Here is a 17,662-nt window from a genome sequence, read left to right on the forward strand (position 1 = left end):
CCTCTTAACCTCAGGATGTCAGAAGTGGTCATGAAGAATATGTTGGTTGAAAGCCTAGAGCAAATGTGATGTTAGAAAATGCTAGAAATGGAAAGAGTTAGAAAAAGTTGTGGTTTACGTTCATTTCGAAACAAACTAAGTTGTCTTTATGCACCATAAAATCAATAATGAAATCCATATCCATCCAGCTGTCAAGTATAAAACACAGCCTTTGCTTGCTTATGTCATTTTGCAACTCAAACTCAGTGGCTATTTTAAAACTAAAAATTCTAGCCTGTCCCTTGAGACCTACAAGTTGAAAATCAAAAATATTTTTGTTTTGAATATAACAAATATTTTTAAATTATTATAGGTTTTCTTTTTACACGTTTACTTAATGTTTCCCTCATTTTCCTTCAAGCAATGGACATAGTAGGCAAGGAAAATAGAAAATTTTTCTGAGTACCTGCATTATAGTTAAAAAATTAAATTTGTTTTTTGAAATTCAAGTCTTTGTAAATATCCAAAGATATTTTAAGAACAGAACTGTTTAATTTACATGATCAACCAGCAGAAATTAGTCTGAGGTCTGGGGAGGTACTTTACAGGATCCACAAACGAAATGAAGTATTCATTTAAAAATCATGAAACATTTAACTGCTGATGAAACCTCTCATCATTTTGATCTGTTTGAACTCTCGAGATTTTATGTGAGACTTCATTCTTAAAACGGTGTCAACACTACGTTTTGGCTGGAGACCACCAAATAGCCTAGATCCTTCCACATCATTTAGTTGTAACAACTACACTCCTCTAACAAAGATAACAATAAATCACATCATTTCAGAACGTGGGAAGAAAAATAATGTAATCAATCATCTTACATGTTAAAAGAGATTCTTCTTAAGTTCATACTCAAATTAAAAGATGTCTTTCCTATTTAACATATAATTTTTCTTTTGCTGTGTGCTTTTGATGTGACACTGTAATATGAATCTTGCACATTATTTTTATCTTTACTGTTCTAAAGAGCTCATATTGAGAATATCAACTTCAAATTTAAGACAGTACAATACATAGCAGAGTTGCAAAATATGAAATTACATTTCATTTTCACTTTTTTTCTTACTGTCAATAGTGATAAAGTTGGGATTATTAATGTTATTGCATTAAGTAGCCAAATCATTGAGGAATGATAAAATATTATATAAAATGCCTATAGGGGCCAAGCCAGTAGCATGGCGGTTAAGTTCATGCACTCTCCTTCGGTGGCACCGGGGTTCACGGGTTCGGATCCTGGGTGCAGACATACATACCACTCATCAAGCCATGCTGTGCAGCATTCCACATACATCCCACAAATAGAGGAAAATTGGCACAGATGGTAGCTCAGAGACAATCTTTCTCACCAAAATAAAAACACAAAAAAACGCCTATAGTTCAGCAGACAATATTTATTTATGCACTTATTTAGTCTTCTTTGTATATAAAAAATGATTTTAAGTAGCTTACAGCTATGCATACACTATAACAATAATATAAAAGTGACAATGAGGATGATGGTGATAAAGACATAACATGGATTGAGCCCCATGCACCAGCCATGCTTCTAGGCACTTTACAGGCAATTATAAGAGGAGCTTAGGAGTGTTTATTGACATGGGGAGTCATGTTTTATCAGAATATATTTTGGCACAACCTTTTTGTATGATTTAGCAATATATATCAAAATGTTTAATGATTTTACCCTTTGACTCAGCAATTAAACATCCAAGATACTTTCCTACAGAAATACTAACACACGCACAAAGACATATAAGCAAGGATGTTTATTTCAGCATGTTTATAACAGTCAAAAAAAGGAAACAATGAAAATGGCTAATCATGGGGGATTAGGCTAATTATGTACAACTGTGGATGAAAATTAAGGATGTAGATAAATCAATATTTATTGGTGTAGAAAGCCTCCATTACATGGTTTTAGAGGAGAAAAAGCAAGCTAAAAAGCAATATGCATAGTAAGGTTTACTTTCCTAAGATATGTTTTATGTATATATGCATAGGTCAAAGTTGGGAAGATTTTCCTCCAAATGTTTATCTCTGCATCATAGACTTATTGGTGATTTTCACTTTCTTATTTATTTCTCTAAATATTAAAAATATTTCTTTATAATAAACATCTAATAAAAGTAAAACAGCAAAGAATCTATATTTAATTGAGACAACTATGGTTAGGAAAATCGGAATAAAGACAAAATGAGGGTAAGAAAAATAATGAGGACAAGTAAGGTCAGTTTTTAAAAAAGCATCCACTGGATTCCCTTAAAACTAATTTACCAACTTTCTCCATTCATTTATTCACTCATTTGTTCATTCATGTATGTAAGTTTTATTAAGCATCCACTGATTTCCAGGCATAATTTAGTTGTTGGACATACAAAGTAGAGACATTCACTTATTCAAACCGTATTATTTCAACAACTATTTATTACACATTCACAGATGAGTCAGGGATTGTCCCAGGTACTAAAATATATTTACCCCGTAGTACTTCACAGTGAGTAGGGCTTGCTTGAAAAAGGTACATCTAGGAAACTATGGAATCACACAGGTGGGGCAGCCAGCTAATCTAGGGTGCGGAGTTCAGTGAAGCCTTGCGGGAGGTGCTCCCGGGCTGAGCTACAGAGAGAGTAAGAGCCAGCTGCGCAAAGAAGGGGAGAAAGGCGTTCTTGTTATATGCATACATATTTAAAATATATATCTATACATAAACATAGTTTATAGTTTTATATATTATATATACAGATATTTATATATAAACATTTTCATTTTTGATGTCTTCATATAGTTAGGGGTATAAGACATTCTGATATGAGTGAAGAAAGGCTAATCTTATACAGTGTTCATACATTTAACCCATTAAACCTTAAGTGTGACTAACGGTCCAGTAAATGCTGAGAGTAAAGTGAATTATTTTTTAGCTACTGCTGGGTTTCTTACCATGCATGCATCCAATATGAGTTAGGAAATACAGTATGCTTACATTAGAAAAATGATATATTGAGGTCAAGTTATGAACAAACAGCTAACAGCCTGAGCTAACTTTCAGAGCTAATAACATTAAATAAGTACTCTAGAATTATAAGTTCCATAAACGTATGTACTGCCAAATGAAAAGAGGATGTGATAAGAACTCCAAAAGCATACACATTCGTAGACAAAGAATGACATAAATTTCAATATAGCAAGATAAGATAATTAATTATTCACAAATATAGTTAAAGGTTTATAGCATCCACAGTCATATATACGCATTGCATATTTTACAATGAACCTGAAGATATATCTCCCACATAAGCAGTGTCTTAAGAGGAAATTCAAGAGGAAATATGTTGGTTTGGATAAGATTTATGTGGTAAATGAATTTAAAAAATCAATAGGTCTACACATAATAGAGACTCGCAGGTATCCATATCAACATATATTTGTTACATGCCTGCAGTGTGCTAGTTTCTTTAACTCCCTCCTACCCTACAACAACATTGATGACAGAGGAAAGAAGAAAAAACAGAGACAGGACTTAGCAGACATGATATATCAGGTGAAAGTGACTACTGAAATTACTGACACATTATTTTGTATTTATAGGTATAGACAGTCTTTCTCATTATTCTGTAAGCTTTCGGAGGGCAGTCTTTATACTGACCTTTGCTTCCCAAGGATTAAAGATAGCGCCTGGCACACAGTAAGCACTGAACAAACACCTATTAAATGAACTAATTATGTAAGTCCCATCCATCCCTTAAGAAATAGGACTTGAATTCCAAAAAATGAAATTACTTATTTAAGGTCAAAAAATTAAGCAATGTCATAGTTCAATTAGAAATCCGGGTTCCAAAGATGTGTCCGTTTTCATTAGAAAAGATTATTTTTGGTCCACCAATCAAGGGCAAGCATGCCTCTTCAATTCAAAATGAATTATCACCACGCCTACCTCAAGGCAAAACGGTGTCTTGATTACTTGTATGATATTTGCAGGACGTTTTCAGGGTCCTATATAGATATACAGTATCTTCAGAAAGGAGGCCAAATTAACAGTTGATTTATCAAAGTACTGAGTTTTTGATAAATTTTCTTCCCTCTTTCTTTTAATTATCTTGATCGTTTTTAGGATTCTTTTCTTTTAACCCTCCTCAGGTAAAAATCAATTCTTCACCCTGGTACGCAGTGTACAAAGTACAGCCCTTGATACACAGTACAAATACTAGATCCTGCTACAAGGGCCCAGCAGCCATCCTCAAGAATTCTGGCTCCAGAATTCACAAAATTTGCTATACCTTTTCTAGTATTCCTTGGTATAGGCTGTTTTCTCAAGTTCAAACGCCTTCTGGAGTCCACCAAAAACCTCCGTGGCCATTTTCAAAGACCTCTCCAGGAGCGCTTCCTAGGTAAATAAACTTCAATTCTAGTACTCTGTGTATCCAGATCCACGCGTGCACGCGTTCATTCTTTCAAAAACTATTTTATAAAGAATATAATTGTAAAATCCTAATTATTTATTCATTGACTCTTTGGAAACAAAGAAATTAATCTTCCCCTCATTAGCCTGCCAGCTTCGGTAATGCAGTTAGCATGTCTTAAATCATTTCTATTAACATTTTATTTAAAATGTTGGACGAGTAAGTCGAGAATTAATTAATAATGTCGTGCCCGGGAAAACGGAGGCCACTCCACAAAGAAGAGGGCAAAGGCCCTGGCACACTAATTTTTCTCAGTCTCGCTCTCCCTCTCCCACGGTCCCGCTGGAACCTGGGCAGGAGGCGCCGTGGGTGGTCCCCGCGGGGCGCCGGGGGCGTGGCCTCGCAGCTTCGCTCCGCCCCGGCGCGCGCGGCCTCGTCGCCGGCCCCGCCCCCTCGCCCCGGCGGCGCAGTAAAGCGGCGAGAGGGGGCGGGGTCTCGGCGCCTCCTCCATTCTCGGGCCGACATCGGAGGGATGTTCCCTGCTCAGGAGGAGGCCGACAGGACGGTATTTGTGGGGAATTTAGAGGCCCGTGTGCGGGAAGAGATTCTTTACGAGCTGTTCCTTCAGGTACCATCGGCGGGGAAGGGGCAGCGGAGGGGCGGGGCGCGTCGAGCCGGGAGCTCACCGGAGGGGCGGGGCACACCTGGACCACCGGAGCCCGGCCCCCTTCGCGCCCCATCCTCTGTCTTGGTTTTAATTTATTTCCGCGTTGGCGCACCTGTCTCCAGGTGTGCAGCTGGGTAGTAAAGTGCCGTAGCGTGCTCGCCATCCCCATCCCCACTGCAGAGTCCTGGGGGTGCAGAGTGACTGGGATTCCCCCAACCCCCAGCCCTGAGTGAGGGCTCCGCGGAGGCTGCCTGGGCCTTGGGTGTGCTAGGAAGAAAACAACAGCCCTGTCACTGTCTTCCTTCAGGTAATAAGCACTCTCACGTCTTACATCCCGTGAAATGAAAGGTACAGATTTTTAAGTGTTTCCCTATACGTTCGTTACTTACTCCCCCAAGCCCTTTTATGTGGCGAATGTTTTTACTCCAGTCTGATAAATGAGGTTTGAGATGATTGGGGCAGCCAAATCATGACTGTGACCAATTGATTCCCTGACCAAGTCCTTTCATTTCATACCAAGAGGACCCTCGGGAAAGTTTTCGGACCTGGTCCCTCCAGGATGAAGCATCCTGTCTCCTGTAAGCACTCACCCATTGTATACATCTAGGTCTCACTTGCTAGAGACATACTCATTCAGCCGTTCCTCTAAACGTTTAATGACTCAGAATGACATGGCAAACACTAAGTAAGGTGCTGGGCATACAAATGTAAGAGACAGCCTTCGATCTTTCTAAAATGGGAAATTTTAAATTAATTACCATGCTTTAGGATAATCTACAAAAGAGAGGGATAGTAGTATATTGAAAATGTTTAGAGTGTGGAGCTCTCATGTCAGCACTGTGACTTTGGGCAAGTAAATGAATATCTCGATGCCTCAGTTTCCTCACATATCAAATAGGAGTAATAGTTTCTACAATATGATGTGGTGTGAAGATTAAATAAACTAATCCAGCTAAAACAGATAGAACTGAGCTTGGCACTTACTAAGTGTTCGATGCTGCTGCTTCTACTAATAGCACTACTATTTGTATTAGTATTACTAATTACTAATAATTACTAATAATTAGTAATACTAACACTAACATCAAGAGAAATCAAGAAAGAGTGACTTTCTCCTATCAGAATAAGGGCAAGTTTCAAGGGAGACAGTAGCAAAGGTAAATTTCCAGGATTAAGTATGAGTACAAGCAGTGAAAAGGTTCTTTATTTACTATTGGAAAGGCCCAAACTTTGTCTCTGAAACTAAATCACTCCTCTTTTAATTATAGATACAAACAGTTTGATAGAAGGAATTTCCTCCAGGAATATGATTTCCTTTTCTGGACATAAAACTTTTTATTTGAAAATATTGTTGATTTTAAGGCTTTTATGCTTATTCGCCTAATTTGCCATCTTTTTAAACTTGCTCTTTTCATCTGCTCTGATAGTTGTCTTTTCCTATAGTTATTTTTCCTCAATATCATTTGAAATTTATCATGTCACTTTTTTTTTAAGAAAAAAAAAAGGAATGGAAAAAGAAAGAAACAAACAAACTCACAGTTCTTTTTCTCCAGAAGACTTCTTTCATGTCTAGCTTCCAAAAAGGCTGGGGGCAGGGGGTTTACTAAGGGGTGTGGGTATAGGCTTGAAGACCCCACTCACATGCATTATTTCTAGTCCATAGGAACTGGATCTGTGTCAGTTGGAAGGATCCACAAGACTATATATGTATTATCTTCTCATTTTTTATAATTTCTACCTAAACAAAATGTTCATCTCGTTTAACAGATCAGGCAACCAAGCATATGTTTTAATTTTTTCCTAGGTTCTTGTATATTCTGGAAGGATTTGCTAAAATGAGGCATCTTTTAGAAAGGCTTCAGCCCAGCAAAACCTAGCAGATCTCGACAACTGCAACACTGTGTGTTTCATTCTGATTTTAAAAAGACTATAAGATGATGTGCTTGTTGCCAGAAGCAATGCTCCTTGTTGAATTTCATTATTAAAAATGCTTTGGCATATCTTTGAATTTGTAAAATTCAAAGCATTTAAGCATATTCTGTCCCTTTGGGATTTGATGTATTTAATATCAGTAGTGGAAAAGTACTGATTAAAATTGGTTTTCTTTTACTACTGTGTATTTATCCTTTTACTAGTTTCTTTCAAGTTTCTGATTATCCTTTGAAGTGAGAAAGTAAGGTTTCGTATCTTTGTGCTTTTAGCTAAGGAATACTGGAGTAGAGATTTCGAGGGGAAAGATAATGAATTCAGTTTCAAGTATGTTGAGTCTGAAGTACAGTCACAGGGAGATCTCTAGGCGACTGTCTCCATGAAAGAGGCGTGAGTTGGAAAAATAGATTTGTTGATGAAGTGGTCTTTGAGCTGGTCCCTGGGAAAGCAGAGAATGAAAAGAGCAAGACTGAATCCCAAAATACAGCATCATTTTAAAGATGATAATTAGCGTTTTTCTTTAGATTAAAGCAATTTCTTTATACACTTATCCAACTCTACAGAGAAAAACAATCGATCTCTGATGATTGTACAATTAAAAAGTATGAGCCGCTCACCATTAAATCTTAGCTGTTTATAGGTTTTTTTTTTTGAGGAAGATTAGCCCTGAGCTAACTGCTGCCAATCCTCCTCTTTTTGCGGAGGAAGACTGGCCCTGAGCTAACGTCTATGCCCATCTTCCTCTACTTTATACATGGGACACCTACCACAGCCAAACGGTGCCATGTCTGCACCTGGGATCTGAATCGGTGAACCCCGGGCTGCTGAAGTGGAACATGTGCACTTAACCGCTGCGCCATCAGGCCGGCCCCTGTTTATAGGTCTTTCTGAGTGCCTCCTCTGATCATTTTCATGACGGAGATGCAAATTTTTTCTTATTTGTAATTAACGCTTTTTTATAATATTTGACTCTGCTTTTTTACTCTTATTGCTAATTATTGATGCAACCTTATTTTCTTCTGTTTTAATAAGATACTATGGAATAATATTCTCCAGTTGGATTTAGAGCCTTTCTAACTTTTCACTATTATAAATAATGTGCCCACTTAAAAGTTTTAAACATATTAAAACATTTCTTGACAGAACAAAGAGTTAGACTGTGATATAATGTTACCAGTTTTTTTTTATGATAACCAACATTGGCTTTGTCATTTCAATTTATTTTTGAGTTATACACTATTAATATGTATGGAGACAAAGTAGTATTTTAATCTTGGATTTAAGTGCTCTTTAAGTTGTTTTGTTAAGCCTAACAGAAGAGTAATAAGTCTTTCCTTTTAAGATTTGTAATGATCGCCTAGAATTTCCTATTCTTAACAGCAGGAATGTTTCTTGATGAGCCAGAAAATACCAAGAAAGTGTGATAAAGTATGATATTTATTGTTAGAATGCATTCTTAGCAGAGCTACATAAAGCTATTATTGCTAACAGATTTTTTTAGTCTAAAGTTGAAGATACTTGATTTGTCTGAGTGTAAAAAAATCTTTAGATTTATGAGAAAATAATTTTTAAGTTTCTTCTAGGCTGGGCCATTAACCAAAGTTACTCTATGCAAAGACAGAGAAGGAAAGCCGAAGTCTTTTGGATTTGTCTGCTTTAAACACCCAGAATCGGTGTCTTATGCCATAGCTTTGCTGAATGGAATTCGTTTATATGGAAGACCCATTAACGTGCAGTATCGATTTGGTAGGTCCAGTCACTGATGAATCTTCCAAGTGTGTTTTGGTGGTGGTGGTGTTCACAGAGGTGTCGGCATTCTGTTTTCTATATTAGACCGGAAAAGTGCCCCTGTGGTTTCTATTAAATCTTCCCAGAACACGTCTGATTCCTAATGGTATATAAGTTATTAGTCTTGTCAACTACACTGCCAACTCTATAGCATCTCTTCTATGTTAAAATTTTAAATGTTCTATTTTAGTATCAGCCAGCAAGTACCTATGATAGTTGCTATTGGCTGTTATAAATTAAGCAAATCTAAGTGAACTGGGGACACACAATGCCAGCTTTTATATAGCAGGGCTATTTGCTGATCTTCTTGTCATGTTATATATGTGGCCCTGGATCTTCGCCCCTGTAAGAGCAGCTGGCCAAAGGCAGCTGCAGTGTGACCCTTAATGGTGGTGGAGGAGAGCTTCCTGGCGTGAATGGCCTCCAATGCCTTCTCCTGCACACGCGTCAGGGACTGATCACCTTTGATGAGCTGCCCGGAGAACATTGTACTGTTACGCTGGCCCTTTCACATTTTGAGGGGCTGAGGGAGGCGAGGCTTGTGTTGCCTCCCTCTCCCAAATGATTCAGGCTTATTGGTGTATCCCTTCTTTGTTTTTTATTCCTCTTGCTCTACTAGAAATAAACAAATAATAACGAAACACTGCCTCGTTGCAAAGAAATATGCTTCTCTTTGCGGTTCATTTTTTTTTTTAATGTCTTTGGAAAGAAAATTGGCTGCCTTGTACTCTCAGGCACTGTCCAGTTAACTCATCCAGGCTGGTAGAGTAGACGGGACATTATGTTCTGAGACTTCCCTAGCCGGCTGCTCGGCATCCTCTCTGAGTGCACTGGCTTTTGTCAGTGCAGTTTAGAGAACTCAGGCCTTCTACACAGGAGGCAAATAGCACTGATTTTGTCTTCTATAAGTCCCTTATCGTATATGGTCCCTTGTCAGTATAATATTTCTGTACATTCATTGCTTTGGACAGAGCTTGATTATAATTCTATCTATATGATGTAAAAAATCTGTAAATATTACTTGAGAGATCAAAGACAGATTCATGTCTCTTATGAGTATGGAATTTTAATCAATACTGTGTTCTTTTGGGTTTGGAGTTTTTTTTATGGTTTAATGTGAGAACCCCAAAATACTATATCATGAAGTAATCTGTTATTCTGTTTCTTTTAAAGGGAGTTCTCGCTCTTCCGAACCTGCTAACCAAAGTTTTGAGAGCTGTGTGAAGATAAATTCACACAGCTACAGGTAATTAAAAATATTTTTTCCTAAAACTAAAGCAAATAAATATGTTCTTATGCCAGGAAGAGTTTTTATATATTCTGGACTGTTGTAAAACCTTACTATTTAGCCATAGGATAAAATTAAGGAATTCATTTTTCTGAAACCATGAAAAGCAACAGAAAATATTCTCAAAGTTCAGTCTTAATATTTTCAGCAGTAAGTGGGAGAGATTTGTATGTGTAGTCTTCTTTATAGTTTACCATATGCTTTTCATAGCTGTTAAGTCATTTAAGCATCCAGGGTCTCATTGTGATGGATCATAGAGACACTGTTATGCATGTTTTATATTTGAATAAGTGAAGATGAAAAAATTAACTAATTTCCAAGGTCACAAAGATGAAAAAGTGATAGTGCTGGGCCTGAAATTAAGCGTTCTGACATTAAGCCATTCTATTATTTATTTTACTATTTTTTTTAGAACTTCTCTATGGTCATTTTCAAAATATTCTAAAATTTTGTATAGGCTGATTTCTTAATGCGATTGTAGCATTCCAGGCAAATTATCCCAGAGGTTGTGGAAAAAAGCTCCAAAACCAAATTAAGATGCTCGAATCACACCGTTTATTAAGCTGATTTAAAAGATACAGTGAAAAGTAAGAGGAAAGATACCGGATAGGCTAGCACACTTAGGATAGGGTACAAGAGGGCAGAAGGGCCGTGCTAGCCGAGTTCTGGTTATGCCAACATTCACTGCCCCGTCTCTCTCTCCACTTCCTCAGTCTTCCCCAGTGATAGGGTGGTCATAAGGCCTAGAGCTGAGGTTTGGGTAAGGCTGTCCATTCAGCTGGAAAGTTCCTGGAGCTAACCTCACTTGCTTGCTCTCTCAAAGAGGCATAGGGGCAAATACACCTGGCCACAGAAGTATCTTGCTGGTTAGTAGGCTAGATGCCCATAGATTTTATCTGAGTTTCTTAGGCAGAGCAAAGCAAAAGTTAGCCCGGAGGTGGTTTGATCTGGACTTGATATTGCCTCCCCTCTCTATCTGTAAGTAACACTGCTATTTTTTCCATCATATTTTCTATTGAATCTATCTATCTATCTATCTATCTGTGGCAAGTCTTACAGCATACTAACCTATTTACTATCTATGTTTAATATATATTATGAGTTCTGCCTGCATCTCCCACCTCACTTGCTTATTCTATCCCTAACACAGTTTCATCACTAACTCATAAACAACGAGCTCACTTAAAGTCTGCTCCAGGCATGTCTTGTGCGTTTCATCCGTCCTGTTTGTTTTCTTGTCTTCTGCAGCAGAACTGAATATTCTCAAGTAAACTAACAACAGCTGAAGCTCCCATCCCTGCCAATTATATCAGCCCTTTGAGGCATAGGAGAGCGGCCTCTTGGAACTGGCAATTCCCCAGGTTTATCTTTAGGAGAAGTATTACACCCCAAATAAAACACAGTGTGCTGCACATCTTCACTCTCCCCGGCGTTTCTATATCAGTGAAATAGCAGTGACATCAGATATTAAGAAAGTAGGTGCTGCAGTCAGAGTGCTTGAATTTCAATTGTGTCTCTGCCACTTTATTAATGGTGCAACTTTGAACAAGTTACTTCACCACTCTGTACCCTCATCTCCAAAATGAGGCTGATACCTCAAAAGGTTATTGTAAGAGTCAAATTTTATAATAAATCCAAGGTATTTAAAGCACTGGGCCCATAGCAAATATTCAGTGAGTACTTTCGGCAAATGTTAGCAAGAAGGGGTAGTGACTGACTGCTTGTGGGGGGAGCACTAGAGACCCATGAGTTGAGCCATGTATGAGCTCATAATATAAGAGCTTCCCCCCTTCTTCTGGTAGGAAAAGATACCTCTTTTTCCTCAGGAGCTAGGAAGGGACAAGCCATTGCCAGGATTTGGGTGGAGGAAGAGACTAGATAGGCACTAGAAGATGGCATATCTCTTGTGCTCTCTACTTATGTTTGATAGACTCTAAGTCATCACAAGTTCTAGGGTATAAAGTCAGAATGTTGTGTACATTCCCTAATGCTACACTTCAGCGGTGGTACTGTATTCTTCTAGCATTTGTTACATTATGAAGGAAGAAGGAGGTTATCGTGTCCTAGAAGTCACGTGCGGAGAAAGATGGTGTGCGTGTTATGCCCTAGTCTTTCACTGGTCTTCCTTGGAAATGAGTTTTTGTGCTTCTTATTACCTTTTATACCTTCTGTTTTTAACAGATACTTCCTGTATTAGTTTGCTAGGACTGCTATAACAAAGTACCACAGAGTGCGTGAACAACAGAAATGCATTGTTTCACGTTTCTGGAGGCTGGAAGTCCAAGATTAGGATGTCTGCAGAGCTAGTTCCTTCTGAGGGCCATGAGAATGAATCCACACTATGCCTCTAGTTACCTCCTCCTGGTTTGTTGGCAATCTTTGATTTTGCTTGACTTGTGGAAGCATCACAGATCTCTGCCTTCGTCTTTATACGGTGTTCTCCCTGCATGCATCTGTCTCCAATTCTCTCCTTTTTATTAGGACACCGGTCAGTTGGATTAGGGTCCCATCCTACTCCAGCATGACCTCCTCTGAACTAACTACATCTGCAACAAGCCTATTTCCAAATAAACTCACATTCAGAGGTATTGGACGTTAGGACTTCACCATATAAATTTTGAAATGACACAATTTAACTCATAACTCTAACTTATGATTCCTCTATGCAGACAACTATGCAGGTCCTGAGATTCACACGGGAAAGAGTGGTTTTAGAGAATCTGCAGCTGTTTTTATAACGGCGCTGATCTCACCAACTCTTACTGAGGCCATATCTTGCCCACTCTAGAACCTCATTGCATTTTTTATATTGTTTCTTTACCATCACTTTCCCCACACATGTTATGGTCTCCCTGAATCCTGTCTCTGAATCAGGCTGTTAGAGTTTTCCCCATCCTCTCACAGACAAATGTTTCATCCTTGACATCTTTACTTCCCATTCGCTTCTTAACTTCATTGTTATATGGAAGCTGCTCTTTTAAAGGTTATCAGGAACCTTGTGACCAAGAATTCAATGGCTTCGGTGCTTATCCAGTTTACTCTTCTGTAACAACTGACACTTGTCTAATTCCTTATTTAATGAAATTTACTCTTCCATTGGCTTCTGTGGTACTAGTCTCACCACTTGTAAATGGGATCTCCACCTCTCCATGTGACTGCTCCTGTCACCTCCTGCCCTCATCATTGCTTCTACCTGCCTGTGTTAATTTCTCTCTCCCGCACAGCACACTTCCTGTCCTAAGGATAGTGGTATTAGCATTAAAATTGTGGAATACTGTGGAGCAAGTAGACTAATGAAAACTAGCTATAGAATGTAGCCAGTACTGGTAACTTTGGAGTTTATGGAACATCTCCCTAGAAGCAAATATTACACTTAGAAATGAAACTTTAGGACACCATGGTTTTTAAATTAGGAATTTTTATTATCTTAATTAATATGTGGAAGAAGTCAGCAAATGTGTGTTCATGTTAAGATTTACAGTCCATTTAGAAAAGAGCATAATTTTTACTGTCAAACAGTGAAGATACCTTCAAAAATAAATTGAGGAAAATTTCTACCTTTCTTTCACTTTGTATATCTCTAGAAAATTGAGTGTACCCTTGGTGATTATTAGTGACTTGCTTTGCTCTCTTCATTTCTAAGTGTTCTTTGTCTTTATACAACTATAACATTGGTTAACGTTTTCCTATCAGGAAGCCAAACATGACTCTAAGTATTAAGATTTCAATACGAAGTAATTAATAAGACTTAGGATACTGGTATGTCACTACGTTATCAGTATGATAACTGATTATTTGTGTGAGTTTGAAGTTAATTAATCTTAACTGAGCTCTCTTAGAGAAGCTGTTTATTTTTTAATTACAAAGAGCTGTCTTTTTCTTTTTAAGAAAAAAGGACATTTGTGTGTAGGAATCTTAACTTTTTATCACTTCTTTTAACTCCCCAAAGAAATGAAGAAGGCGCAAGCAGATCTTGCTTTCCCATGCCGTTCTTTCCAATTACTGCAGCTTTACCTCAAGAATACTTTTTCTTTCAGAATATGGTAAGTTTGATATGCCTTTGGTTCACTATACAATATATACAAACTATGAAAAATTTGAAAACTACTTGGAACTTATGGGCTCAAATCTAAACCCGAGATGCAAGCAGAAAGTGCCCTGAGCACTGTCCCTTGGTGGCGGTCTGCTCTAACGCAGTCCTCTTAAATCCCACACACAGAACTTCAGCCAACAGCCAGTGTCAACAGAAAAGGGACAGATGGTAGTGACAGTGCACTACAGTCCAAGTGAAGTTTGAGTAGAGATTTCTTATTTCAATGACTATTTTAAAGGATATTTTTTAGAATTGAGTACTTTTATTTAGTGAAGCATTTTCATATAATCATTAATCACAAATATATTGTTTTTGCACATGGATTTTTTTTTTAAATAATTTTTTTAGAAGGCAAAGATTCTCAGTTGATAGTAAACTACATTATTTCTAAATACTCAAAAATACGGTTCTGGCCTAGAAATCATACTTGTGGTCTTTATTGTTAAAGGAGAATATAGGAAATTTCTTTCTTCTGGCTCCTCATTTTATACATAATGAAATTGAGGCCCAGGGATATTAATCAAGAAGGCCAAGATTATACAACTTGTCAGTGACAGGTGTAGGACGGTAACACAGGTATCTGATTCACACGGTATGATTTTGCAAACATTCAACATACATGTGAGCTTCAGATTTTCCGAATAGCCATTTTCGCTTTGTAAACATAAGGAAGAGTGATCACTTAACTCTTGGAAAAAACTTTTCTTTGTTCTATTAAGATATTAGTAAACAACCAGTTCTCATCCGAAACCTCAATATCTTCTTCCCATCATTTATCTTTGGTAGAGAAGATAAACACACACACACACACACACAAGCTCATGTTGTTTCTATTAATCTTTAAACTACTTTGAATAGTTAGAAATTTGAGTTAAAAATAAGGAAATATCTCCTTGTCTTAATAGTTGACAGTCGTGCTGTACAGAACGGTGGCCGTCAACCATCTGTGAGACTAAGCAGCTGAGTTTTTAGTTTTCTTTATTTTTAATTAAAATTTAAAAACAGATAGTTCAGTTATTAGGAAATTTTTAAATATATTTGAAAGACCTTGAGTATATGAATCTACTTTTTCAAGTGTAAGATTTATGTAACTAAATTCTGATCAAGTATTTAAATGAAAATTTAACATCCGAATTGAGATATGCTGTAAGTATAAAAGGCACACCGGATTTGGAAGACTTAGTGTGACAAAAGAGAAGGTAAAATATCTCATTAATAATTTTTATATTTGTTGCATGTTGAAATGGCAATATTTTGGGTATTTGTGGATAAATAAAATACATTATTTAATTGTAACTGTTCATTTTCATATTGTGGCTACTAGAAGATTTAAAACTACATATGTGGCTTGCATTATATTTCTAAAGGGCAGCACTGATCTCTATTGTAGTGAGCTATACACTATCCTGAATCTTTCTGTTGACCATTTAAGGAAACTACCATGTCCCTACTATGAAAAGCCACTGTCCCTGTTAGACTAACCAGACCATGGTTTGGTTTGCTCGTGGTTATTTGTATAATGCGTGTAAACTGTCAGCTTCTTTTGTGACCTTTTTGGGCTTGCTTTGGTCGATGACTGTCTTCTGTTTACAGCAGTGGCAAGCATATAATCCAGCGCTGCAGCTTCCTTACTATGAGATGACAGCACCGCTTCCTAACAGCGCATCTGTCTCTTCCTCACTAAATTGCGTTTCAGATTTTGAGGCTGGCCCCAGCTCTTACGAATGGACTCACCAACAGACAAGTGACTCTGACCTTTATCAGATGAATAAACGAAAGAGGCAAAAACAAACCAGTGATAGTGATAGTAGCACAGAAAACAGTCGAGGAAATGAATACAGCCAAAAGTTTCGAAAGTGTAAGAAGAAGAAAAGATATTAGTATTACCTTCAAATGAAATTTATCTACACAAGACTTAATTCTCTTAAAAGAAAAAAAAAAGTCTGTATTCTACCAAATGACCAGTATCATGGCTTTCTTGTCTTTTTTGAAGTATATAATAATATGAAATCTGATTTGCTATTCAATTTTTGTCTTGAATGACAAAAACTTAATATAATGTGCTACTTTTGTATTCATAATGGCATTGTTGACCCATTGTTAACATGAAATACACTTTGAGTTGTTATATTTTAGTACCGATGATGAAATTGCTCTAAACTGTCAATCAAAAGTCACTTACTGAGCACTTACGGATAAGGCACCATGCTGCCCGAGATTGTCGCCTGTAACCCTCTACTGTAAATAGGCTGGGATTAGAAGTGGAGTGGTGGATTTTCTGAGTGAAACTAGTGCAAATATTGAAGTGTTGCATGTTGTTCCTAATGAAGACAAAATAAGCAGGCTTCGTTACTAACATTTTATTTTTTACGTCTAAGTATGTTTTGTCTGAGCCTTATTCTCCCACAGATTTATTTCATAAAATGAGGATATATGACAGTGATACCAAAGGAAAGATGATTATCATGGGACTCGTTTTTGGATCATTTCATTTTTACATGATTATATGTAAATAAGAATATCTGCTTTGCTTCTCACGTATTAATTGTATTTCATGAAAATTAGTTGGCGGTGTCGGTATTTATTATCCACCTCTTTTTGCCAGCTGGGTTGAGAGGGTACATTTGACATATTTAAATCTTGATAATGAACAATAAATAGAATGATTTCCTTAATGTATGATATTTAACATTTATCATCAAATCAAGTTTCCTGTTTCTGGTTCATTTATTTTTAGAAGATAAATAGACTACATGTAAAATTAATGGTGTATTTGGACGTTTCTGTTAACTTTGTAGCTCATCACAAACTAGAATAATGAAAGTCTTTATTTACTAAAGTTAATTGAAAGAATCATGCAACTTCATTGCGAGTTAACCACCCAATTCAACAGGAAAAGCCATGCTTGGATATTTCTTTTGCGTATTGCATAACACTTTATAGACCTTTATTATTTAAAATAATAAAGGGGCTGGCCCAGTGGCGTAGTGGGTGGGTTCCTGTGCTCCGCTGCAGCAGCCTGGGTTTCGTGGGTTCGGATCTTTGGTGTGGACCTACACACCACTCATCAAGCCACGCTGTGGTGGCGTCCCACATACAAAATAGAGGAAGACTGGCACAGATGTTAGCTCCGAGCCAATCTTCCTCACAAAAATAAAATAAAATAATAAAGATTTTTTTAGCAAAATGAGTAACTCAATTTAACTTTTGGTTATAAATATACAATGCAGTAGAGTTTTAAGTGTAAATATTAATCTATTTTCATCTGATCAACATGAAAAACTGAATTCTGTGTGATGTAGGTAGATCTATATACCTTTCTGTTCCTGAATATTCAAACTAAAAAAAGATGACTTTCTTTTTAAATTCACATTTTTGCAATTTAAAATTATGCCAAAGGGAAAAATATGTTTCTCTGTAAATAGAAAATAGTATATATTTATACACATTAACTTCAC

At 37.1% G+C, this 17,662-nt stretch overlaps 2 protein-coding genes across 2 annotated transcripts in view; one reads left to right on the forward strand and one right to left on the reverse strand.

The window, feature by feature from the left end:
* The window catches only part of LIPI (lipase I), a 79,492-nt gene extending 74,528 nt beyond the window's left edge, over window positions 1-4,964 (reverse strand). The window contains exon 1 of the mRNA XM_046648331.1: window positions 4,775-4,964. Coding sequence (XP_046504287.1) covers window positions 4,775-4,964 — 190 coding nt within the window. The remainder of the gene's footprint in view (window positions 1-4,774) is intronic.
* RBM11 (RNA binding motif protein 11) lies at window positions 4,964-16,802 on the forward strand. Its single transcript, XM_046648314.1, has 5 exons — window positions 4,964-5,067; window positions 8,619-8,781; window positions 9,997-10,069; window positions 14,061-14,154; window positions 15,798-16,802. The coding sequence occupies exons 1-5, from the start codon at window positions 4,972-4,974 to the stop codon at window positions 16,083-16,085; spliced, it is 714 nt and encodes a 237-aa protein (XP_046504270.1). The 5' UTR covers window positions 4,964-4,971; the 3' UTR covers window positions 16,086-16,802.
* Window positions 16,803-17,662: the final 860 nt, after the last annotated feature.

This window comes from Equus quagga, chromosome 21 (genome assembly GCF_021613505.1).
Source record: "Equus quagga isolate Etosha38 chromosome 21, UCLA_HA_Equagga_1.0, whole genome shotgun sequence".
Classification (NCBI taxonomy): Eukaryota; Metazoa; Chordata; class Mammalia; order Perissodactyla; family Equidae; genus Equus; species Equus quagga.